Below are 26,342 nucleotides of genomic sequence, written 5' to 3' on the forward strand. Positions count from 1 at the left end.
CTACCCATACGCATTTTAATCTTTCACTGCTCATATTGTCCGTATAGATGCCGTACCAAACTCCTCCCTATCAACTACAGCAGTGAACACCTGTTCTCACATCATTAACTTTATGCGCTTAAATTCTTCACGAATATCACTCCTGGCCTGTAGCACTGCTGCGTGTTGAACCCTGATGGATAATCTATGCAATCTGCAAAATAGCTTCAAGGATGTAATACGGAGGATTCTCCACCCAGATTTACTTGCTGGTTCCCAACTGTCCCATCTGAATTTGTAATATATATGTTTGTCTGTTCGGGAATAGGTTTATTAAGCATCTGGGGTTAAAAAAAGCCCAGTTTATCCATCCGTTATTCTTCCAGCTCAACTGGTGGTAAATCAACAGCCTTAATAAGGTGTTGCATTTTCCAAATGAACAAAAACCACTTCAGGACTCCTGGAGGACAGCACAAGTATCTTTCTACAGCTCCGTACAGCCAGCATCCACTTCATCACCTTCAACCCTTCCAATTTTTTTTTTTTCCACTCGGATGGCAATTTGCACGGGAGCACCTTGATGCGTAGCCTGGTGCTCGCTGTCCCTCACCTGACATATCTGCTTCCCGTCAGCAGCAGTACCGCAGCGGGTCCTGGGGCCAGCCCCCCCGTGCTGAGCCGTCCCCAGGAGGTGCCGCGTGGGCTCTCCCCACGTGACGGGGAGCAGCTGCGCTCCTGCTCTGCCCCCCCTGCTCCCCCCATGTTGCAGCTGCAGCCCATCCTGGCTACAAAGGACGAGGAGCTAACTTTTTGTGGCATATGCTGTTACAGTCGGCTTTGCTGCATCTTTTGTCTGGATTTGTTGTCTTCGAAATAGCTGAAGCCCCTTTGCTTTCTCAGCATTCAGAGCCTGAGCGTTCGGCCAGCCGACGCATTAGTATTTGTCTTCGTAAGCGCTCATGGCTGCTACGATTGCGGTCAAGAGTCGTTAGGCCTGGGACATCACGGCACCCTCTTCCCTTCTCTCACAGCATGGACAAACTGATGCTTCATGCTCAGAGAGCTGCCCTCCGCCAGCTGCCTTACTTGCCTGTGGGGGCATTCCATCCCATCCCATCCCATCCCATCCCATCCCGTCCCATCCTGTCCCGTCCCGTCCCATCCGTCCCATCCCATCCCATCCCATCCCATCCCATCCCATCCCATCCCATCCCCAGGTCATCACCTGGGGCTCACACCTTCGCCTTTGCTGCATTGGGGTCCCTGTTCAACCCTACAGAACCACACGATGGTTAGTGACCTGAGACCCTTCCCTTCCCAGCGTCTCCCTAAGCTTTGCCTTCGCAGTGTCGCAGAGATGCCCAGGTTAGCAACAGCAAACCCTTTTCCTCTCCTTCCCCTGTCTGCCCTGCCCCCTGAAAGGTTTAGGAAGACTTATTCAGAAATTATTTAGGAATGACAGGCACGCCTTCTTCTGACACACAGACACAGCCCGGTGTGCAAGGAGGTTTCCCCATGACATAAAGGTCACCTTTACTAACAGGGGTTATGCTGGCAGCCCTCCGGCGCATTCAGCGGCATTTGTGCTTATGGGTTTGGGCATTTGGGTGTCATGGTACTCGCAAGGTGCCCTGAAAGCAGCGTGCCGCTCAGGCTGGGCACGTGTGCGGTTTTGGAAAGCTTCCACAGCCATAAGACTCACTGTGACTTCTGGTGAGAGTGTCTGAAAATACGATCCAAACCTTTCTATGCTCTCAAGTATTTTTTAGAGTACATGGAAAAATATTCTCCCTTTCTAAACTTATGCAGTATTCAAAAATGCAACTACTGCTTTTCTCAAATCTCTCTCTAAAGCCCAAGTGGTGGGAGGGCTTCTTTACATCCACAGACAAATGTGGCTCATGTGTAGGAAAAGAGAGACTTTACAAAATAACACCAAAACACCTCATGTGGTGTTGTCACATATGAGAATACAAACACAGCTTTGGTGCAAAACTATTTTATGCCAGGGAGTCTGGAAGTAGCTGGTGTAGATGCAGTTAAGTAAGTGCATATTAGGTGAGAAGTCTTATGCTCAGGAGAGCCTTACGGTGCTGCATTACACACGTTAGCAGCTGCAGAAATCATGAATGTGCATTTAAAAACAGGAATTGGAGGAAACGATGTTCTTTTCTTCGGCGTGTGTAGAGAAAATGAAACATTTTTCACGCGAACTTTTCACGCTGCCGCTTTTATTCCGCATACTCTGTGCATGATACCGGTCTTATTAACCTCTGCCTCCTGCACTCACCCATCAAGTACGATAAAATGGCTCCTCTGATGTCCTTGGTCTGCAGGGAGTTTCCAGAAATGGCATCTGTGCTGACATTGAAATAATCTGCAGTCCGAGGCCAGTATGCAAGTTATTGACGAGGCTGCCTGGCAGCAGCAGCCGGCTCTGTGAACTGCTCCATTCTTGTTTACTTAAAATCCTTTTCCTTCCTCTCTTTATTTGAGAAAACAGTATGCCATGCCACGATGCTGTCTAATAGCCGTCCCACACACACACGGGCTGGCCGGGGACCGTGGCCCAATATTCGCAATGGCACGGAGGAGTCGGTGCTCTCCGCTCTGCCGGCAGAAGCTGCGGGCTTTTGCCACCTCTAAAAATCAGGTTTCTGCTCTTGGTCTCCTGGCATCGGTCCCACGGCAGGGTCACAGTGAGAGCATATTATACCCACTGCATGACAGGAGTCAATTCCTACTGACTCCAGGTAGCCGCCACTGCCACCGTTTCAATCAGTGCGCTGGTAATTAAAAATCGGTCAAGGTCCAGCCGCTTCCACCTGATACATTGGGCGAAAGCATCTGGATGAGAGGGACAGAGGGGTCCCGAGGCACAGCCGGCTGCTCGTAGACCCTGCACCACCCGTGCAGGGAGCCAGAGCCCCACGGAGGCTGTGCACAGCTCAGACCTGCTGGAACCTGTCTCTTCCAGCAGCCTGCAGGGCAGGAACGAACCCCAAAAAATGTACGTCGGGGTCCATGCCACAGTGGGACACAGTGCTGAGCGGAGCAGAGCAGGACACAGGCGGGCTATGGGCAGGCAGCAGCAAAAAGTCTTGGGGGTGATTTCAGCTGTCCTTAGGTTGATACAGCCCCTGGGAAGGACAGCTCTATCTTTTAGTAACTCCCTGTACTTTTCAGTACAACAATAAATATGTATTTATACAAAGACATCGGCATGAGGGACCTTTCTCTGATAGCACTTGTAGCCTGCTACAGCTGAGAAATACAGAGTAGTCACATTTAAGCCCCGCAAACATCATTAACAAACCCTAGTACCTGGCCTCTTGACATACCGCTGGCTGCTCCCCAGATACCCCTTAGGGGTGCAAAACCAGGGGTGCAAAAAGGGGTGCAAAACCAGGACAGGGAGCAACTGTTGCCCAGATGTCCTACAGCCACTTCCAGGCTGTCAAAAACCAGGGCTCAGACACAACATACTGAGATAAACCTGGCGCTCCAGCTTTGAGCCTTTGATCTTCAGCCGGTTTGCGAAGAGAGAAAGAAGAAAAAGGTTAATCACGAACAGCTGATGTAGAAGTTGCTGCTCTGATATAAAAATGGCAGATTCCCCTGTAACCACCTCCCTCCCGGAGCAGGAGCCATCACCAGAAAGCAACTGCCTCCCCATTGCAGGAACTGGCTGCATGACAGGTATTTCCAGAGAGAAGAGCAGATTAAAGTAGTTTTCTATCTAACCTGGGCACAGACTCGTTGAGGATGCCAAGGAAGGGGCCACAAAATGAGCTCGCAGGTCTAGCGGGTGTTTCTAATACATGCTACGTGATTTTTCCAGCTAAGCTCCCACAGTTTGAGTTTCTACCCAAAGAGTTACAGCCTGAGAAGTTAAATGGGATGCTGAAAAGTTTATAAATACAGAATATATGCTTGTCATCCCCCCCTGGCTCTCACACCCTTTCCGTGTGGGCACGTATATCTAAATATACACAGCAGCCTGGCCCTCACCTGTTGTTTCCACATTCTGTTGGCTCGGCTCGGCTCAGCCAGCCTGGCCAAACCTGCCCCGCGTGGCACACCAGTGCTGTCTTCTTCAGCTTGAAACCTTTCACCAGCGCAAACTGTTCTCCACACCAGTGCCACGGCCTCTTCTCCATTATATCTTTTGGAAAAAGGGTGGCCATCAGATTCAGTAGCCCCTGCAAGGAAAGTGAGGGTCACCCCCAGCCCCAACATGGCCCCTGGCTGCTGGTACCTGCTGCTCCGCTGACCCCCAAAACCCCAGGCTCGTCACACAGCACTTTTGCTAAGGAGGTTTTGGTACCGCCACCCCGTTCCCAACCAAACTGGCAGACGTTTGAAAGGTGATTATACCTTTACAGTTTCTTGTGAAGAACAGAAAAGGGGGGATAATGGCTGAGATCAGCACCGCAGGAGGAGAAGGGGGACTGTGGGCAGCTCTTGCTGGGTGCCTCTGGCAGCACCAGGGGCGGAGGATGTCGCGGAGAAGGGGCAAAGCTGGGCTCTGCTCAGTCTGGCGCTCACTAAAAATCCTGCTAACGAGGAGAAGAGCTGGACTTTGCACCAGGCTCAGGCCTTTCCCAGCTCCATCTCTGTTTGCCACCGAGATAGGCAGCACAGGGTGAAACAAAGAGGGAGCAAGAGCAGCTGCGGGAAGCTTTTCCAGAGAATAAATATTTCTATTATTTCCCAGCCTGACTGGAAGCATTCATGGGCTGCGAGGAGATGGTTACTCCCTCGACTGCTTTACTTATCTCAGCTGCTCTAGGTGGTGGTTGTAGCAAATGGCACGCTTGCAAGATAACAGAGGCTTTAAAGGGCTGCTGTCTCGCAGAGAAAGGGAGATGCTGACTCAGCTGCTGGAAAAAATCAAGCAAAACATGGAAAAGGCACAAAAGTTTGTTCACAGCCTGAAGAGGAGAAAATAAGGGAGGGATTCTGAGAATAGGAAGACGCTGAATTCAGGGTGCATCCGCTGGCGAGGCGAGGGGGGAGGCCGGGCAGGCCAACAATGGAGCAAAACAAAACAACACAAAGGCAGGAAATGCAGAAGTTCAGGTTCACACAAAAGTTCAGGTTCACACAGCACGGCCGGGGCAGCTGCCCCGCGCACGGCGCAGGTACGGGACCCGTGACATGGCTGCACCCACCCGCGATTTTCGGAGCTCTGCCCCCCCCAAGCTGTTTGGTGGGTGTTTTTTCTTTAAAGAAGCATGTAACACCTTAGTAACGGGGCTGTGGAGCTGAGCTGATGGTGCGAATGGCACAGCATATGAAGTATCTACACAAAGATGGTTTTACAGTACGCAGGAGAAGCGGAGTAGTTTTTTCAAAGCCAAAAATGATTAAAAATCAAAATAGCGGACGTCCCCGTGACTTCTGCTTGCTGAGGATTTGTTAACTCACTAGACAAGTTTTACAGCCCAGCTACTTTAGCTTTGACGAGATAACCAGACCACTGTAAAACGTGAAATCTGTATTACCATGCATCCTCAGTGCTGATATTTCTGTAAGCATTTAGGCAGATAATACTAAGCACCAAAGCAGGAGCATATCAGCAGTTAATTTTCACTCACTACTAATTGTGGGGGTTTTTTTGCTATAATGTTCATAGCAAACCATATTTACAGAGGGCTTTTAATATTCATTAACCAGACGGTCTTCACAGGTTTATTTCCGTTGCAAAAACCAGCATCACTAGATGCTGAGCAAGACGGCGGAGCAATGGCTGCGGGCATAGAGGACAAAACCACATGAAATTTGGCTTGGTTAGCAGGCATATTTAGACTCAAAGATAAAATGGTTCATGTAGATTCAAAACAAAACATAGATGGGAACGGCATTCATCCGCATGACTTGGGGCCGAGTTTTGAACGACTGCCCTCGGTCCTTCACCATGGTGGTGGTGGTTCCCAGGGCCATGGGTTCGTGAAGCCTCTCCGTTCGGCAGAGGGGAAGGGACATCGGACGCCCTCAGCCTGCCAGGAACCACGCTTGCAGAGCGGCATCACCCTTGCTGCCGCGGAGGTGGGGCACAGCTCTCGGAGGCTGAGCGAGGAAGGGCTGGTTTCCGTCACGAGGCTTCTCCCTGTCCTTTTGGAGATGCTGTTCACGGTGTTTTGGGGGTTGCACGCAGCCCACAGCTGAGCCCCCTGCCTGGCTTTGCTCCTGCCAGAACAGCTGAGCTCATCAGCACGTAGAGGAAATGAAACTGCAGCTCCCGGGCTGCTTTGGGTGCAAACCAGGAGACCATAAAGCCATGCAGAAGACACACAGATCCCCATGCGTCTCAGACCCTCGCAGAGAAGCAGAAGGCTGCAACAGTTTTTGATGGGGCAGCGCTGTTTGCCGACGATACCTTGGCAAGAGGGAGGTGCCTTGCTCCTGTTTGGCTTCTGCGCTGCTGCTGGAAGACGGAGGGCAGAGCCTGCGGAGGAGACCCTCTCTCATCGGAGCCAAGCAGCAGCATGCAAACTCTTCTGGGCAGCCAGGGGGTCTTATCTAGTGCCTGTAAATCTCCACCTAAATTTATAGCACCACATAAAAGTTTAAAAAGAAGGAAGAGGCTGCCACTCTGTAAAGAAAGGAAGTGGTGGGGAAAGGAGTAGGAACAGGCTTAATTTGTGCAGTAGCCTGGAAAGAGTCCATAGGGAGTTTAAAAAGCAATTGTATTTTGGATCCTGAAATTAAGCAGTGAGCTGCTCGCTGTTTGGCTGAGGGTGAAGTGGTCAAATGTCACGACACGTGAGGGAAAACAGCCGCTTTCCATCCCCTGTGGGAGCCGCGGAGCGAGGGGTTTACATGGGGAGGGAGGGTTACTGCACCGGAGGAATACAAAAACCAAACCAAACAAAAAAAAAAAAAAAACCAGGACAGGAAAGTATGGACGGAAATTTCAGCAGAAGGCCCAAGACTGCCGCAGCAGCAACAGACAGAGGCTCTAGTGTGGCTGGAGAAAGGAAGAGGATGCACAGGGGTGGGGGGGTGAGGGGGGAGGAGGGCTGGGGATTATAAACCACTGTCAGCTTAATTTCATTTCCCAGGAAAATAAAAAAACTATTTGTAGGCACACGGATGAGAACAAGGAGACGAGATTCAGCCAAGACGGGTTTGTCAAGAACATATTGCATCAAATCAAATTAATTTCCTTGTGTGGTAAAGTAATAGGCTTCGTGGATATATTTGAGGTTAGCAAGACTTTTGACACAGTCTTCCAAACATCCTCCTAAGTAAACTGGGGAAGCATGCTCTAGCTCGAACTCCTGCAACGCAACTGAAAATCAAATTGGAAACTGTACGAAAAGATTTAGCTTATGGTTAAAAGCAGATTCTGCAAGGTCTCCCAGGACCGGATGCAAAGAGTATTTAGTAGGGAACAGAGATCACGCCTTCATGGAGAGTCTTGAAATATTTTGAACTGCACCATTCACACTTAAAAAGGTCTTGATTTGAAATGACAAAGTGGAGAAATGCTCGTACAGTCCAATGAGAAGCAGCACAGAACTACAGTTATGCAGAAATAATGCACGGAGGGACGACCAGCCAGGGGATCACCAAAGGGACCTCTGGGGGAACAGAGGATCTCCAGCTGAGCACGAACCACTGTCGCACCACGACAAAAGAGGGTAGCTGGGTACTGGGAGGTGTGAAGGGGAAGAGCTGAAGCCCCGGGTGAAGCAAGCTGGCCTCATGGACTGTGCCAGCCCAAACAGGGTGGCCAGTGCCAGGACCTGCTTTAAGACTGACCAAAGGGAGCACTCTGGAAGGTCCAACCTGCAGGGAAAGACTGGGCAAACTGTGCGTCAGTCTGAAGACAAAAAGACTGAGGGGGATCACATAACTGATTTCCAATGTAGAAAACGCTGCAGCAAAGGAACAGGGATCCTTTGGTTCTCCATGTTTATGGAGAACGGGAGTAACAGGAATAGGCAAAAACTACGGCAAGAGGAGTAAGCTAAAATGCAAGCGAAGCACAGTATGGTTTGTGGGATATCTGTCTCTCAAGGTCTTTAAGAACAGGTTAAGCAAATATAACCAGAAGACCCTGAAGGGTGATTAGTCCTCTTTTAGGGCAATGAATTTGTTAGCCCCAAAGGCCCCTGCCAGGCCAATGAGAGGCAAATATACATTGACACAGTTGTGAAATAAAATGCTTGAGCGCTAGCCCTTCAGTAATAACTCAGGGTATACAGTCTAATAACTGAATAGGACAATTTAGGTTATTTTGTTTAGGACCTGGATGCCATAAGACCAGAATCCAGAGTCAGGATGAGTTTTACTACTACCTTCAATACAGCCAAGTTTTCACCCTGGGATTCCAGCTCCCTCCACCATCAAGCATGACTCTTAATAATAATGTTTATATCACCCATTTTTATTGCCTATTTCTCCACCACCCAATCAGTCACTCTGTGAAATGCCTAAGACAGCCTGGCCTTTTAAGATCACACACAAACATGTAAGGGCTCCAACAGCTTTTCCCATACCCGTAGGCACCACTGCCTGCACCCAGGTCAACATGTCCTATTATCTTCATGTTTTGCTTTGCTGACATTTATGAATGCCACTGCTCAGTTAAAGAAAATTTTATTGGGCTAAGAAAGCAGGATATGGTGATGTTCATTACTGGTATAACTTCTCCTTTCATTCATCATAGCCATAATTAATTTTCTAGTATGGGTATAGGCTGAGATTTAAAGCCATCCTCATGAAATGAATTAGCCCTTTTCTCATCTTATTTGGAGTTCCCTATTGTGAATATACTCCAAGTGTAATAAAGAGGCAATTTATGAAAACGAAATCTCATCTGTGTCCTATTCCTTGCCCTCTCTCTGGTGATTTTATTATGCCAGGGTGCCTCTTCCCATTTGTTTAGAGGGCAGGCTGCATGCGTTATTATAAGTTCAACAGGTTGTTTAGCATACATCAATGCACAATGGGAAGGGGAGACAGGCCTTGAATGCACGACATCCAACAGTCAAAGCATGCCGGTCTGTGGGTGAGGGATGTTGCTGCACGCAGCATCTCAACACCAAGGAAATCCTTAACTAGGGCTCATGGTGGTCCAAGACTCAAATCGCACTAAGCCACAGATCATTCCGGGGGAAGAAGCTGGACGTAAAAACGTGTGTGCATGAAGCCTGACCTGACCCAGGGCTGATACCCCGGCACCAGAACACCTCCCATCACTCCCAGTCTGGTGGGCAATGCAGCTGAAAATGCAAAGGCGGGATAGGTCAACCATTTTCATCCAAAGAGGATTCTGCTATTGCTGAATCTGCTGAGATTTAAAGCCATTCTTCTGAAATGAATTAGCCCCTTTCCTCATCTTATTTGGAGTTCCCTGTTGTGAACATAATCACAGCAGTGTGTGGAGAAAGCTGCCGACTTCTGGGAATGAGCATTCAGCTTCAAGGGAGCTCAGGAAAGCTGAGCAGAAGAAGCAAAGGATTTTGCAAAGCAATGCAATGCAATGACAGTACTCCGAGGCCCTGCTTGGGGACTCCGGTGTTTGCAAGCAGCTAAAGCTCCCCAGGCCTTAGTAGAAAAGTTTGCACCTTTTGGTTGTGTCAGAAAACTCCAGTGCTGAAAATTTCCCTGTTGAGGTGAAGGCAAAGGTTTTTCCATGTTGCTGGGCTCTAGGCTTGTCACTTTGCAGGCGGTTCCCTAGTTAAACCAAGGGGTAATTATTCAGAAACTTAAAAAAGGCCCATGGCATCAATTGTTGACTCCAAGCCTTTCTCTTTTGTTGTTTAAAGAAGAGACAGAAGAGCAGAAGAGCAGATCCTGGCAATCACACAGTTATAATGGTCTTCTTGCAGGAGGACATGTGCATGTAGCTGGAACCAGGGAGGGAACCACCATGGTGACCAGCAATGCCCCTACCAGCGGCTGGGGCAGCTGCATGGGCAGATGCACCATGATGCCATCTCCACTGCTGCTTCAGGGCTGGTACGCTGATAGACTACAATGGCTTATCTTAATGGGCTGGGCCCCAAAGTACGGCAGCTCACAAAGCACGGAGTGCAACTGCATTTGCCGTTTAAACCATCCTGCTCTCTGTCCTGGGAAAATCTCCATCCACCGTAGCACTGAATTTTTGTTATTAATTGACCACTTGGGCAGTTTGCATGCAGATTTCAGACAAGACGAAGAGGATATTTTGCTGGTTTAATTTCAACTGAGTTGAAAATAACAGTTAGCACTGGTAACTTTTCACAGATTTTATCTTTGGAAAGCAGTTGCATTTGATTTTCCAGAAAGCTGGGATGTAGCTAATTAAAACCACACATATCATCCTAACATCCTATCCTCACTACTGAACTTCTAACCTGACATAAATACATTGCATACTGTAACCTGTTTCTCCTGATTATTAACCTTGAACATGGCAACCTATAAATCATCAGTGAAACAGCTGGTGCTCAGCATTGCCCCAAAGGTGTATGATTACGATCATTTTATATATATCTTGGTATGCAGACATGAAAAATTCATTGAAGAGCTTGGTATTGTAAGACTTATTGTAATGAATTTTCTTAAAAACATAGATCATGCTTAAAATAGGTGTCTGCTCATTATAATGTAGCCATTTATATCTTCCTGAATTACTTGTGCATAGCTTGGCTGATTTCTTAGAGTCAAATGTGATTCCTAAACAAATTCAGAGCGGTCAGTTCGCCTGTACTTCAGGGTGAGATTTTCATTTTTAGCTTTATGCCTTTATTTCTATGGGGGCCAGGACTCAAACTTGCAAAAATATCAAAAGGATTACGGGTTTTTCCCAGCTGGAGATTCCTCTGCAACACTTGGTGTTACATCCATCGCTACTGGGATTTCAGTAGCTGCCGTTAGCATTTTAGCTGCGGGGATGATAGCCGTAGATTCACGTGAGGTTCAGTGCCAGCAAACACAAGAATTGTGCAACTTTAAACCAGTAGTAAAACCAAAGGGAATAAACATACCATAAAACAGGACATAAAACCAGAACTTGAAAATGAGCTTGTAAAACCACTAAATCTGGTGGCCAGGACCTCAAGGAACATGGAGAGCTAGTCCAGAGGGAGTAGGTTACCTGGTGACATTTTGGTCTTCAGGACGGCGTCCTCACCTTTTCCATCCTGCCAACAGCCAAGTACATATATACAGCCTGCACCAGCTAAAAGTGTGCTCCGTGATTTAAAGTTACCCAGCACCAATCTAGTGAGCACCGAGAAGCCTGGGCCACATTTTCCCATCCTACACATATATTGCAGGGAGGCTCTAACTGCTGGTGTCCAAGGTTGAGTGGTTGTTGGCAGGTGAAGGGAATCACGAGGGAAAGGCCCCGCATTTTGCTACTGATTCATACCAGCAATTTATCATCTTGCAGAGGAAACCATTCTTTTCTGGTAGGTTACGAGAGGCTTTTGTCACCTCTGGCTCCCCTCCCTCCTGAGGCTCCTCTGTCAGAAACCCTGCCTAGGCTGGGATGGGGGGAGAGCCTTCTTGTGCCAGCCCCGTCCATGCATTTTCCTCAGGATAACAGAGTCGATGAAGGAAGCTCTTCCTGCCCTCGCTGTTGCCTCCATTAACAAAGCGTACCAATACAAGGAGGACTCCATCAAGGACTCCTTTACTGCATCGGCCGCATACCCCTTCAGTCTTCACCTTGAGCTGGAAGGGCACCACTGCCACCTTGAACCAGGAAAGGAAATCACAGTATTCCCACAGAAATCTCCATGTTCCTCCCACAACTCCTGGTTCTGATTTTCCCCCTGGCAATTTTTGTTTGCTGCAAGCAGCGGACATACAGACATCTGCATGCAACTCTATTGCACATTGGTCATCAGAGAGATCAGTGCAGAATTAATTTGCTTTTGCCTGCTCACAGCATATTCTCCCTTACCTATCAGAAGGAGTGAGGACAAACATAAAAACCAGCTCCACAATTGCTTGCAGATTATTTCTGTAGTGCAAACAGTAAAGGCTCAGCAAGAAAACCTGATACCACTGCACGCAAACATTGCTTGGGTCACCACGGGCATGAGGCCTAAGAAGAGATCTAAAAAGCTACCTCTCCATGAGGAATAAATGAAACACATGACAGAGGAGCGTAATTTGTTCCAATTTAGTCAGGATCCTCTTGGCACGCCAACTTGCAACTACTTTAGGAAGACTTCATTAAACAGTGTGCAAGAAAGCCCACTCATCCTTTAGCTTGTATACAATGAAATCTACTGATGAAAACAGTTTCACATATCCTATTCCAAATTGAGGTTAAAAGCATCCACCTCTGAAATGGTTGTAGTCAAATGTTGCACATATTCAAGTGCCGTTACTGCATAGCGTGATCCCTACTAGCCATCAGCAGAGAAGCTGATCCAAATTCATTAGAGGCAGTTGCATAGAAAGGGTGCCAAGAAGAGCTGACAAACATGAGGTATTTAGCAGCACGTACTGAAAACACGCTGAAAGATCTTTTGGAGCTTGCCTCTCATGGCTTCTAGAAAATTGCTTTTTTCCTTTGGATTAAATATAAATATACAGTAGGTAAGAAACGATGGCAGCTCGTCATGTGGCAAGAGAAACTAATAGGGCAATGAAAAAGCTTGCTCAAGTGAAACACTGAGTGTTTAAAGCCAGCAGATGCCTTTTTCTTTTCCCGAATGCTCCTTTTTAGTGCAGTTGTACAGCGCCAATGACAGAAGGTGCTCCTTGGTAGGAACTGGTACTTGGAAAGCTGAACTTAAGGCCTTTTTAAAAATACCAATTTCTTCTAAAAGACCAGTGGACACTGGAAACATCAGCTAACCACTTCTTGCTATCTGACAGAATGCAGACAGGGCTGAAAAAACCCAGGAATATTATCTTCCCTCTGCCCATCCCCGATGTATCCACAAGCTCCCTTACTGAGGCATCTGTAAATAAAGCCAAGGAAGAAATAGAGGAGGGCTTTTCACTCCTGCATGACCAGGGACAAAGAGAAGCTGTTAGCTTGGAGTATACTAAAGCTTCAGCAATCTACCATCTTAACTTCATATTTGCCCCATCAGCAGAGCAATGTGTACAGCAGAAGCCTTTTGAGGAGAATATGAAGCTGTAATGACGTGAGTCCTGCCACTTAAAACCAGTGTCTGAACATGCAACTTTGGTAACCGTGTTAGTCAGGTGAACCAGCTTCACCATCAGATCCAAGTATGGTCAAAGAAGTATTAAAGAAACATGAATGACAATCAACCCTCCTCCTGAAGAACTCTGTGTACTGATTTACGTTCATATTTTTATTATGTACTACGCAGTCAAAATAGAAAGCGGCCCCAAGGTCGAGTGGTAGCAAGTTGCACGTCAGAAGCAGTCGCTGTAGCCCTGCCCTCAACGTGGGACTCAACGGGACGAGAAGTGAGACCCGAAGCTTGGCATGCAGTTCTACGTAGAAGCAGGAGACAGCTGAGAGAAGCTGACAGATTTGGTATCTCACAGTGGGGTAGCAGGTTCACCATTGTACAGTGGCAGCAATTGATTGAGGGGGCTGTATTACGACAGCCCAAGATGTAATGAAGATTGTCATGTTCAAGGATGAGCTGAAGTCTCTTACCCAAGCAGTCCTAATCAGGGTGGTTTGAGTACTGCATGATTGTTGCTAACATTAGCCTCACAACATCTCTGTGAAGAAGGCAAGTGTCATTCTCCATTCTGGAGACTGGAAACTGCAATTAAAGCAACTGCCTCGGGGAAGCAGACAGAATTAGAAATTGAATCTTGAGTCCTGGTCTGCCGATTCGCCCGCGGGCTCACCCTTCAGACTTGTGAGGAGGCAACTTAAAACAGCCAAAGGGCACCTTTTACCTGCAGCCCGAGAGACACGCTCCCCCTGACTCCAGCCATAGCTCCAGCCTAATCAAACCGGCACAAAAGAGCAAATGCTGCTTGCAAAACAAAGCGCATACCCCAGTGGTCACTAGAGTGCTACAAGCTGGAATCAATGCGATGATTGTGACAGCTGAGAACAAATTCAGCTATGTTTGACAACTTCCAGAAAATATTGGCAGAGGACAGGGAGTCTGCACTGCCCAGCAGCACCTTTGTGAATTGATTAGCCATATAGCAGATGGCAAGCCTGCTGCAGACTGAGACAGCAGAAGATGGCCAGTCTGGTTGAGAAGAACTTGAAGACGACTGGAAAGAAAAAGCATGTCCTTACAGTGACAGTCCAAAATGGTGTTTTGGAAATGTCAGATACATGGCAGATGAGGAGCAGGACTGATTTTTAACATTTTCTTCAACTACTTCAATTACGGGCACCTGTCCAGCTCATAAAGCAAAATTATATAGCTCAGTTTAAACCTTTCACTTTCACCTCTTTCCTTCACAAAAATCCTTGAAGAAAATACGAAAAAACATTTCACCTTTTAAAATATTCTTCTAAGCAGGACTTACAGAAGTCATTCAGGAATCGACCGATACATTTGAGAGAACTTACATGCTTTCTGAAAGCAGGTATGCCTTGAAAGTTTATTTTAGGAAAACATATTCTGGACAAAGAGCAAAGGCTTTGCTTCCCTCCTCCTGCCACATATTTTTGGGAGGGGTTTGGCACATGTTTGGGGAAAATTCATATTTTTAATGATTTTAGGAAATGCCTTAGGCTATTCAGAGTCTGCACAGCTGCTCATCAGTAGCCAGCCATGGCTGAAGGAGCAGAAACTATGGATCGGAGAAATATGCCATCTTTGTCTGGTGCAGAACAATGCCGCTGCAGTGAAATACAATGGCCGTCTCTTATTTTCCACTAGCCCTTAGAAAAAAAAAAGGGGGGGGGGGGGGAGGGAAGGATCATGGAGTTTCCTTGCAGGGCCTCTGAGCAGAGGGAGCGGACATTAGCTCTGCGCTCACAGATATGCAAATCCTTCCCCGGGCCCAACAATAGCAGAAGCCCTGTGGGAGGAGACCGATAGCACAGACCAGGCGGCTGCAGCTCCCAACTCCTACGCCTGCAAAGCCCGCAGCTTCCCAGGACTTCCAGAAACCTGGAAGGTCAAAGCATCGTCCAAGGAGAGCTGCAAAAGCTCTGGTATCAGAGCTGACCGCTCATCGCCCGCAGAGCACACCGTTCCTAGACATTTTAAAGCTTACAGCTTGCCTGCCATTCGGTTTACGGACGCAACTGCCCAAAAGATTGATGAATCCACGGTTCAACGTCTCTATACTGCCCTTTAGGTTAATAAGGCTCACATACAAAAAGTTGGAAGTAAAAGACAAAAGGAGCTTCTGCATTGAGACCCCAATTAACAATACTTGCATCTACATACTCCGAGCGAACTTTCTAAATGGGTTGCTTGGGTTTTTGTTTTTAGAGTAGACTACAATTACCAGGATTTAATGAAGTCTCTGACTTGCAGCTATCACTGATATCTAAATTTTTTAAGCTAATACTGAGGGAGTACAAGCAACAGATTGGAAACTACCAGCACTGAGCTACTGCAACACAAATAGCTCAAACTATTAAGATTTGATGGTTTTACCAGTGCTGACAGCAATCTATAAAAACTGGAAAAACAAAACCATTTAGTGACACAGATTTATCCCCTTTTAGAAAACATGTTCTTGTGCTATAGTTCATGTTACCCTAAATATTTACCATTTTGTATCAAATCTATTACCTAAAGCTGCATGCAGACTGAGCTGGCACATTCACCTTACGTTTGGAAGGAGGTTTCCGATTGCTTCCAAAACTCCCATCAAACTTTGATCACAGCAACTGTCAATCCTTAAAATTTCATTTCCTTCACATATTTTCCTCAGAACAGCTGACTCAAGCTAGTGGTTAGAATGGATGCCTGGAAACATCATCTCTCTACGTAAGAAGCCAACTTCAGGTCTCCCCAGGCATCATTGCTTGAAGCCACAGAGGGGTACAAACAGGTTATTCATACAGCACGTGCAGCAAAACCCGCAGCCAGTGCTCCCTCCCATTGAGCGGAACAGAAAACGTTCATGGGCTGGCACCTTTCAGGCACCCAGGGAAGAGTCTGGAGGCAGCAGGACCTCAGATGCCCCGACATTACCAGATCCCCAGCTCCAACATTAAGGATTCAGAGGTAGCTGAAACCTGCGGTGCAGGGCAAGAGGAGTCCTAAACGTCCCAAGCAGTTTTGTATGCAACATGAAATTCAATGCGAAGCTTAATACTAGAAATACAATCGATTACCTTCCCCACCCCCCAATCTTAAGCCTCCCTCAAATGAAAAAGCGCTGATTTTGCTGCACTAAATGGCAAAGGTCCTCAATCGAAGCAGTGTGTGTTATTCCAATAAGCAGTACACTCTGACATTTGACATTGATATGAAACAAGAGACCGAAGCTGACAGAAGATACTTGGGATTAGTTTAGGGGTTTGTCCGCCACTCCATCAGTGACAGTTTTCAACACTCATACTTGAACCAGTTCTCCTTTACAGTCCAGGTTTGCAAAATAAGTCCATAAGACTTCTTTTGCAAGTTCTTAAAAAGTATGTCTTTAATAGCCCGAGCAGATTTGTTGTTGTTTTGTTGCTTCCCTTGGCAGGAGTGCACAGCACGCACACAGAAGTCTGTGAGCATGCAGACCATTGCTGTACTTCAACACAGATACTGTCTTCTTGAAAGCAACAACAACAACAACAAAGTCACTTGTACTCCTTGATACCCCTATTAACATTTCTGCGACCATTAGGAGGTCCAGCAAAAAATGGTTGGTGGCAAAAGAAGGCTTCTCATCGAGACAGACAAAAAGGGTGCTCCAGATGTGAATCAAGTGCAGAATAGTATCTGATCTAAGCATCTTACTCATGTAAGCTTTTATTCATTTAGACACACTTTAAAACTCCGTAAGAATCTTTGCAATAATTAACATGTAAAAACTCTGTGTCAAATCAAAGAAAAACCTTCATATTTTCATGTAATACATTTCTTGGACATTAGATGGCAATCCCCCCACTTCATTTTTCATACCAGGGGCCCATATCCCTTCCAAAAATCAAATGTCACCTTCTTTTCAACAGGTGAGCGGTCTGTTTGGCCTGTAGGAAGCACGGCTGTTGGAAAGCACATTCAGAGTACGGAGGCTCCCCCATTACCATGGCATTAGTTCTGTTGCAACAGTTCTCCAGTTTCGGTTTTTCTTTGATGAGTAATACTGTTATGGAAGAACGCTTATAATACAGGGTTAAGAGTCACTTATTTGTCCCTTGGACACCCTATGCCTTGACTTGGATGCTTCCGTGCCAAAAACCTATAGGTGGAAATAGGCAGTTACCAGAATTTTCCCCCCATTTCGACAGAGGAAGGGGGCTAGGAGAAGAAAGGGGGTTAGTGTGGCATTTAACAATGTAATTTCTAGTCTTGCCAATTAAAAAGGGCCCTCCCAAGGGATATCATTAGTCTGTGTAAATCTTTGCTGGGAATTATAAAACTGAATTTAAAAAAAAAAAAGAAAGAAAAAAAAAGAAAAAAGGCTATTTGGTACCAGTATGTAGAATACACACAACGGGAAGCACCTACCAACTTTTACAGTGGGATTCTATAGGTAGAAGAAAAAGTAAAGACACAAGGCATTTAAACAATTTAAATAACAGCTCAAACGAATTCAACAGAGTATGTAACACACCTGATCACGTTAATGTACCTTGGTTTTAAGCCTCTCACTTCTACCTGTGATGTTTTAGAAAGAGGCAGGAATAACACACCTCGTCAACCGCTCAGCGATGTACATGGCAGGGGGAATCCTTCCTGACCTTCATTAACTCCGTATGATCTATTTAAGTGGCACTACAAGACATCCTGACATCTATTCATTGCAACAGTGCGTGCCTGTGATTCATTCACATGAAATTCACTTCCTAAGCCTTCATTTCTCATCTACTTTCATCGTTCATGAAATGTTCTTTTCAGGCCAAGTTCACCCCTTTCCATACGTCTTCCTCAGGACTGAATTTTGGCCTTGCAATACTTGTCCATTTGAGCTCTTGTGCAAATTCACAGTGGACATGAGAGCGAGGTTTGCAGCTCTCCAGCATTCCAAAAGCACAGATAATATGAGTCCTAAGATAGGGGTCCACCCACAGCTGGCTACTCAAATAGCTAATTTTTCATGTACTCCACTGAAAATCTAACCTTTTATCCTCACTCTCAAGATGGTTGTGTATGTGTGTGTCAAGGTGACAACACTGTGAAAACAGAAGTTCTCAAATGGCACATTATCTCGAATATCAAAAGGTCACAAAAGGGTACAAATCGGTAGCTCTCCAGAAGAGACACTGGTTTTTATGAAAAGTGGGTCAGTTTTAGTTTCATGTAGGTTGTTTGACACAGTGGTTTCTGGCATCACAAGCTCTGGTCTACAGGATACCACAGAGCCTTTGTATCCCTTGCTGTCACTACAGCATTGTGTTTTTCTACCCATTAACCAAGGATAAATGACCTAGATATTGTGCCTATTAAAGCCTCATTTTTCTTTTGCCCTTTTGTTCTGTAGTGTACCACATTATCACATGCTGAACACATTTTAAAGTATTCTCAGTCTCTCATGCCCCTTTGAAGGAGTAAAGTAGGGTTTTTAGTGTGCATTTCTGTAGAGTTACTTAGAGTGGAAAATATGAAGGTAATTCAAGGTTTCTCTTCCTGCCTAGTCCCTTGAAGACAATCAGTTCAGCATTTACAGCCACTAATCTATAAAGAACATAGCAGAAAAATGCTATAAAAAAGCCACAATGCACCTAGAGAAAGCGAACACCAGTTGTGATGTCCCTAAACACTACATTCTATAATTACATCTCTGCATATCATGGGTCACTTTTATTAAAAGCATCATTACTACAGTTGGCAGCAATTTACATCTTATCTTACATGATAGCAGTTTCCAAAGAAAAAAAATAAAAAGACATCACAACAAAGAAAAACAATACATTTACAAAGTCATGTCTGTAAACTTCAAGGCTAGTTTAGAGTTGAGGTAATGCTGTTTAGCTTTGTGGCTAAAGTAACAAAGTCCTTTAATTTAAAAAAGGTACCTGATTTTTTTCTTTTTGTTTATACCAGTGCATTACAAGATCACGAGACGATTAAACTGTAGCTTTATCCTGTAAGAACCTTCTCCGCGGGTTAATTTCCAAAAGGTACTCTTCACATTCAACAGCTGCCTTATTATTGCTGTGTCTCAAGACAGAGACATTCACACTATCATGAAGATTGTCAGAGAGAGAGTGTGTGTGTGGGTGTGTGCGCGCATGTGAGCGGGTGAACTCCCATACAGTCAAAATGAAGCGCGAGTACGATATGTATGGTAAATTTCATCTTGACCTTCACAGCAAAAAAAAAAAAAATTAAAAAATTAAATATATAACTTCATCCTTCCTTTAAGCAGCACTTCCTTCTATTAGTGCCACTTGATTACAAATTGCTGCTTAATTCATAATACCAATGGTACCAAAAGAAAAAAAAAAGCAGAGCATTATGTCAATTTCCTTAAAAAGACATGATCACCTCTCAAATTTCATCTCTCCTAGGGATAATAAATAATGCACTGCACAATACTTAATGACCAAGATACCTTTTGACACATCTGTATAACATGACTTGAACTTTTTTTTTGCTACACTATGTTACAGAACAGCTTATAAAAACTAAGTATGGACATTAACTGTGAGTGTAAACAGTAGGACTACCACTTGTCAAAAGTTTAAAACACTTTAACTGTAACTGGTACTGGTTATTCATCATTTTCATTGTTTTCTATTTCTTCCCCCCCATCAAGTGAGTCTAATTCTTCACCCTGTGCTATTTCATCTTCTAAAACGGAGGAATCTGCAGTTTTATCAAGGCTCTCCTCTGCATCACTGCCTTCGAGATTTTCTTCATCTTTAAAGGCAGTTCCTTCTGTTTTGTCAGTAGCCTTCTCTTCGTTGGAGCCCACTGCGTTCTGAAGTCCTGCTAGTGCTGGGAAACCGGGCAGAGTCAATCCTCCCAGTCCTGGAGGTAGAAACATAGATGGATAGAAGAGGCCAGGAGCCATGGTAGACAGCAGGAAAGGATTGAAGGCCAGAGGGTTTGTGGGCAATCCAGTGTTGGTGGTGGTGGTAGTGGTGGCAGTGGCGGTAGTCGCCGCAGTAGCAGCACTGACAGATCCATTCGCAGAGTCAGTAGCAGAAACAGTGTCTGTGCTTTTCTCAGAGTCTTTGTTCTCCTCTTCATTCTCATTTTTCTTCTCTTCAGCTTTTGAAGCGCCATCCTCAGTCTCTCCTTGACCGGAAGCAGTAGTGGCATTTCCAGTAGTAGCCGTTATCGGGTTATTCAACAATCCGCTTAGTCCAAACATATTGGGCAAACCTGCCATCCCTGGCAACATCAGAGGCAACATGGCAGCCGGATTTTTAGCATCCCCCCCAGCAGCAGCAGCTGTTGCTAGCCCTGGCGGGAAGCCCATGAGGCCTGCAAGCTGCAGAGACTGCAGGTTCTGTAGGTTCTGGAGGCTTGTGAGGTCCATTCCAGCAAACAAACTGTTCATTAGTAGTGGGTTGATTCCCGAAGTTGATGCTACAGCAGCAGCTGCTGCAGCTGCTTTGGCAATTTCACTTTTTGGCCTTCTTCCTCTTCTGCTTGCTCCTTCCTCCCTCACAACAGGTCCAGTGAGAAGACGGTCAAACATGGACTCTGGAACAAAACCCTGAAAAGGGGATGCGAAAAAACAAGCTTTATTCTCAATTAGCTTTTATAGCTTTCAGCAGTTAACTGATGATGATGGAAGAAACAGAAGGGATTTCAGCATACTCCAGAAGTGGTTTGTTTTTCAAGCCTGGCAAATCGTGACTAGCTAGCTACTAAAGTGAATAGCAGTAGAACATGTAAGAAACTCAAGAAAGCAAAGTCACAGACTTTTTACATTTAAACACAATAGTAAAACAACACATGCTGGAACTCTGTATCTTCATTAAAAAAAACATCCTGATATACTGCAGTTAAAGAGTTTATACCTTTGTACTTCATATTAAACTTCAGTGTAGTCATATTTTATTAAAATGAGTATTTGCAGAATTGTACCCTTTATTTTCAAGCAACTGTTGTAAAATAGAAGGCAGAAAACCTAATCCTTTGATGCTCCCTGTTACCAAGATGATGAATTCTATTTCTGTTATGAATATGACAAATAATTTCTTAATAGTTCCTAATGTATGAATACCTGTGTTTATTAAGGATTGTTTCTTATAAGAATAAAATAATGCAAAACAAATGCTGAAGGCTGCCTTATCGTAGCTGGTTTTTCGAGTGTACTTAAATCCCATTCTGCAGCAGCCTCCTATCACCATCCCCTCTGAGCTGGGTAACTCCCACCCAAGACACTACAATTTCCTCAGCTCAAAACCAGCTATGAGATAAAGACTTAATAATTAATTTACACAGCCTTCAACTTTTCCATGCTATAATCTACAATGAAGCATGGAATGAGAGTGTCACTTACAGACTGTTTAACAATGTCAGTCCAATCTGGAGCAACAGCAAATTCAGGATTTTCTTCCAGCCATCTTGGCAAGTCCTTCATTGGAGGGGCCATAGCTCCACCCATCTAATGCAAAACACAAGGTTAATACTTTAAAAAAAACCAAAAACCAACGAAACAAAAAAAAACCACCCCAAAAAACAACAAAAAAAAACCCCAAACAACTATTTATATGGACGTTTTCTATCTGTGCACTTTCATCTCTGAAGGATGGCAGTACAGAATTTCAGCTCAGACTGTGGAAAACTACCTGGAAACCAGCTAATGATACTAGAATTGAGAAGATCATGTTTTAAAAAAATATAGTAAAATGCTGCAGCTCAGGCAGGGCTAGTAATAAAATTCATATCTGATATAAGGAAAAAACGTGCTACATAGTTTCAAAAAGTAAGAGTGATTTACTCAAGTGATTAATACGAACATATCGGAAGAGCAAAGAAGGAATTAGAGGAACGGGGTAGTATATTCCAGCACGAGTAACTGCTGGTGCCAAATTATTAAACTTTTAAAAAGAAAGCTTGGAGCAGAAAACCTGCTTTCCACATGCAAAGACATTATTAAAGACCTCCACTGAACTAACTTAATTTTTACCTTCTTTCCATTTCGCTTATTTACAACAGGTACCCTTTCTTCTCCTGTCAAGGTGTTTATATCCAGTTTATTAGGGTTTCGACATCTGTGTCGTTTTTGTTTCGGCTTCTGAAATGGGGAAAACAGCACATCTGCACTCTTCTGGAAAGAGGAGAAATGTATTACTTTTTAGTTTTTCATTTTCTTGACAAAAATCACCAATCATGGAACACCTTCTCAAAACAATTTTAAGAAGGAGCCAATTACTTTACCCTCAGATTATCTCAGAAAAATCTTTTTTTTGTCAGATGAAGGAATTCTGCAGAACTTGACACCAACATTGTTTTAACACATTGTTATATACAAATATTAAGAAAGGGAAAAGCAACCCATACACCCCAGTGCCACTTGGGTGTTTAGATACTATATTAAGCGTGGCTAAAGACAAAACCTCTACTGAAAACCAACAGTTACAAAATCCAATGACTACGCCCAATGTGAGGAAATTCATTTTGACGTCTGTAAAACTAACTTCTTTATTAATATAATACAACGCTTTTAGAATCACATACTTACTGGTACATAACTTGGCATATCTACAGTGTAAGTAGGATGCAATTTAAGCCACTCAACTAAATCCTTGTTTTTAGGAGCATCCTCTCCCACTAGCCTGGTCCCATCCTCTAGATTGATTACAGGGATGCGAGTGTCTGGGTCCAGTTGACCAGGAGATGGAATGTTCCTTGCTGGTAGGGCTTCCATGTCTTCTTCAAAAGCTTTGGTCACTTCTGCATCCTCCTGAAAACATTAACATCTGTATTAATTCAAGGGAACAGTTACTTGGGAGAAGTAATTTCAGGGACTGAAGCTAAATGCTCAAGAAAATTTTGCATACACAAGAGTTAATGGGGTTTAAATATTCATACTTTGTAAAGCAATACTGTTACATTAAGGAATTTTGTAAATTTAGCATCCGTGAACATTAAAGAACATACAGCTAAAGACAGAGCAGTTTTCAGGTGTTCCCAGTTAATGGCACCCCCAAGACCTTCCCTTTTCTACACAGTACGGCAGATATACTTAAGCATCAAAATGTATGTTGTTATAAACATGTTTTGTAAAAAAAAAAAAAATATATAGTCTTTTTGTCTTTTTGAAATTACAAGCTACTTAAAACTCAGCCACAATTTGATAGAGTAAAAACTTGATATGAATGATATGAACAATATGAACATCATTTTGTTTGGTTCAAAAAGAAATAACAGCTCTAAACACAAAGAAAAAGCTGGTTGGGTAAAAACTGTACATTACTATTAGGGAGAGTATAACAACGCTTTAAACTGACATTCAGAAAGTACTAGACACAGAAGAACAAATATGAGACAAAAAGGTTGCTGTCTTACTACAGTCAATGATGTCCGTTTGTTGCTCATAAATAACAGATCAAGCCCTTCTACATTTTTCCTCCTTCCTCTCCTCCTCTTCATGGGTGGTTCTCCATCTATTAAAGAGCCATTTAGTAGATGCCTTGTGGGTGTGCGTGAAAGACCTGCTTGCAGCAGCTCCATTTGAGTTTTAAAGGCATCAGACACGGGTGTGGAGACATTAGGCAAGATAAACTTTGAAGTAACAGATGAAAAATTTGAGGTAGAACTTGTTGCCTCTCGTGAGGCCTTTGATAAATCTACAACCTTTTCTTGTCCATTTTCTGAGACCACCTGAGACTCACGTAACTGGGCAACCATTTCCATAAGATTTCTCCTCTTGGCAGCTCTCTCAGCCTCAATTTCAATCTTTCTTCGTCTCCTCCTCCTCTGACGTGGAACCGATAAATTGAGTGCATCTTCCTAATGAAAAATGAGCATTTCCAAACATTAGGAAAGCTCCATTTGCTATGCTGAATTTAAAATAAAAGTCCAAACATACAACTCTGGAAACAAACCCTTCATTTTATTCAAAGAAACACTTTTTTGTTTTTCCTATTTTATTTAAAGAAATGCTATTTTTTGTTTTTTCTATTATGCAAAAGCAGCGCATGCAAGATAAAATGTTTTATGTAAGAAAGAGAAAGATGCAGCCTTGCCTTTGATAACTGAGGAGAAGCAGTGATATCTTCACTGCCACTGATGCTGGCTTGACCAACCATGGAGAGCTCTGCAAAGCTCCTTTTTTGTAGAGGGCTGTCCACAGCTGTTGGAGTATACCCAGGTATGAGCCCCTGGAAATCAAACATCTGGCGCCTATTTACTGGCCACTTCCCTTTCAGCACTGCTTCACAGATGTTGTCTAATCGGTTGATCATTACTCGGTCCTGCATAAAGGAAAAGTACGTAATGAACCTTCAGTGTGAAAGTCGCCTTTTAAACTTAAATGAGTATAATGACACAGTCCAGCTTCCAATGCTTAAGAAATAAATTCAAAACCAACTATTCTTGTAGGTCAGGATAAACTGATTGCCTTACAAGAAACTAATACACAGGAAGTTTTGTAGAATAAAACATTACTAGAATTTAAAAGCTGCATTTATATTGGGGGGAAGGAGGAAGACAGACCAAGTTTTCTGTATGACAATGTACAACTGACATTTATAACAGAAACTCACTATTGTTTTACACTGCAAAACTTCAGTAGTTAGCAAAATCAACAGTTAGGAAGGGAAAATCAAAACATCTGCAATCAGTATCTTAGAGCTGCAGTTCTCAAGATCCAAGAGGCTGGATCTGCAATTCTGTCCTAGGAAGTGGATCCTCATTAGCGTCACTATTAATAAAGTTCAACATTATGAAACGGGCACCAACCTAGGGACATCTAATGAATGTCAATTTTCATTCCACGCCCATTATCACTTCAAATTTCACTGAAGCGTGTACACTAAAAATCTCTAATTATGTTTATTAGTCTACTTATGCTGAACCTGTACAGATGAAGGATTTTGTGTTTCACTTTTACACTAGGACTGGAATAAGATTTTAGTCCATGTTTCCAAAATACATGCTGAAAGCAAAGAATATGAGTATCATTTGTTTTTTTTCCATTTCAGTATTCAAGAATAACCTGCCTCAAGTAGTAGAAACTTCAGAACTATGAGAAATACTGCTGGTTAGGGAATATGAGCATCAGTTAGCTTCCTGAACAGCAAAACAGTGCAAAAGCCACTAGCAAATCTCAGCAGCTGCAACAGACTGCTTGCTTTCCCCAGGAATAAGCCTATTAAGAGCAAGGTCCCCCCGCCCTGCCCCCCCATCCCAAACCAGATGGCCCTGTTACGGTGATTAGTAAGCTTAAGACTATTACTACTTTATTTCTCTCTCTACCCTTACTGCAAAGGAGAGTAGTAAATTATGGATGGATTTATCACAAGGTTATGGTTTCATATTTTTAAAAACATTTTATATTAGATAATTTTCTGCATTGTTACCAAAATAAGATACAGCTTTATCCTATCTAAAACTGCTGCTTATGTTTGCAGGATACCTTAATACAATTACATCTGTCAACATTACATAATGGCTTAGATCATGTAGGTCACCAATACTCTTCTCTACAATCTCCTCACCCCAAAATAAAAAGGTGATCTTACAAGAATCTCTGCACATTAACACTGCACATTGCTCTGCAGATGAAATCCATAATTCAAAATCGTAAGTTTGCTTCCATCACTAGAGGTGCAAGAGGTGTAATTCTGATGACATAGAGTTATGGAGCCTGTGAGAGCTCATGTCTGTCAGTAGTTTGTTGTTTTACTAAATGACACTATTTACAGTAAAGCAATTCCTTTCATTTCCTCTGCTAATTTGTACGAAATTGAAGAATAAAATGCTATTCCACAAATCGTTCAAAGAAAAAAGTCCCTTGCCCACTGGAAGTGCAGAATCATACAAAGCTCACTGTTATTTTGCAAACCCATTTCCCGTATTTTATCTGCACTGAAAGACACACGCCATTGTACCCCTAACCAACCTTAGGCCAGAAAGAGAAGGCAAATGTTCTCTCATGAAGCAGCTGAACCACAGAGGGATCCCCATCTTCCATGTAGAAACCATCGCGTGTTTCATCCCTTGCGGTACTCATAGAGGCATTGCTTTCTTCATCAAAATTCTTACCCTGAGAAACTGCTCCTGCTGAATAACAACCATATCCGGGCATTAACTACAAAAGTTCCCAACCACCCAATGTCAACCCAACTAGATAGGTTAAGACAACCAGGCTTGACGCAACATTTCTAACTCGGGCTTTTGTTCAGTAATTACTACAGCAGA

General features: G+C 44.1%; 1 protein-coding gene across 1 annotated transcript in view; it reads right to left on the reverse strand.

The window, feature by feature from the left end:
* Window positions 1-18,742: 18,742 nt before the first annotated feature.
* Window positions 18,743-26,342, reverse strand: part of CHD7 (chromodomain helicase DNA binding protein 7) — a 135,695-nt gene continuing 128,095 nt past the window's right edge. The window contains exons 33-39 of the mRNA XM_072852433.1: window positions 26,044-26,204; window positions 24,167-24,394; window positions 23,487-23,930; window positions 22,660-22,881; window positions 22,105-22,245; window positions 21,475-21,579; window positions 18,743-20,682 (exon numbers count right to left, since the gene is read on the reverse strand). Coding sequence (XP_072708534.1) covers window positions 19,729-20,682; window positions 21,475-21,579; window positions 22,105-22,245; window positions 22,660-22,881; window positions 23,487-23,930; window positions 24,167-24,394; window positions 26,044-26,204 — 2,255 coding nt within the window. The 3' untranslated portion in view covers window positions 18,743-19,728. The remainder of the gene's footprint in view (window positions 20,683-21,474; window positions 21,580-22,104; window positions 22,246-22,659; window positions 22,882-23,486; window positions 23,931-24,166; window positions 24,395-26,043; window positions 26,205-26,342) is intronic.

The sequence above is a fragment of the Ciconia boyciana genome, chromosome 2 (assembly GCF_034638445.1).
Source record: "Ciconia boyciana chromosome 2, ASM3463844v1, whole genome shotgun sequence".
NCBI classification, from domain to species: Eukaryota; Metazoa; Chordata; class Aves; order Ciconiiformes; family Ciconiidae; genus Ciconia; species Ciconia boyciana.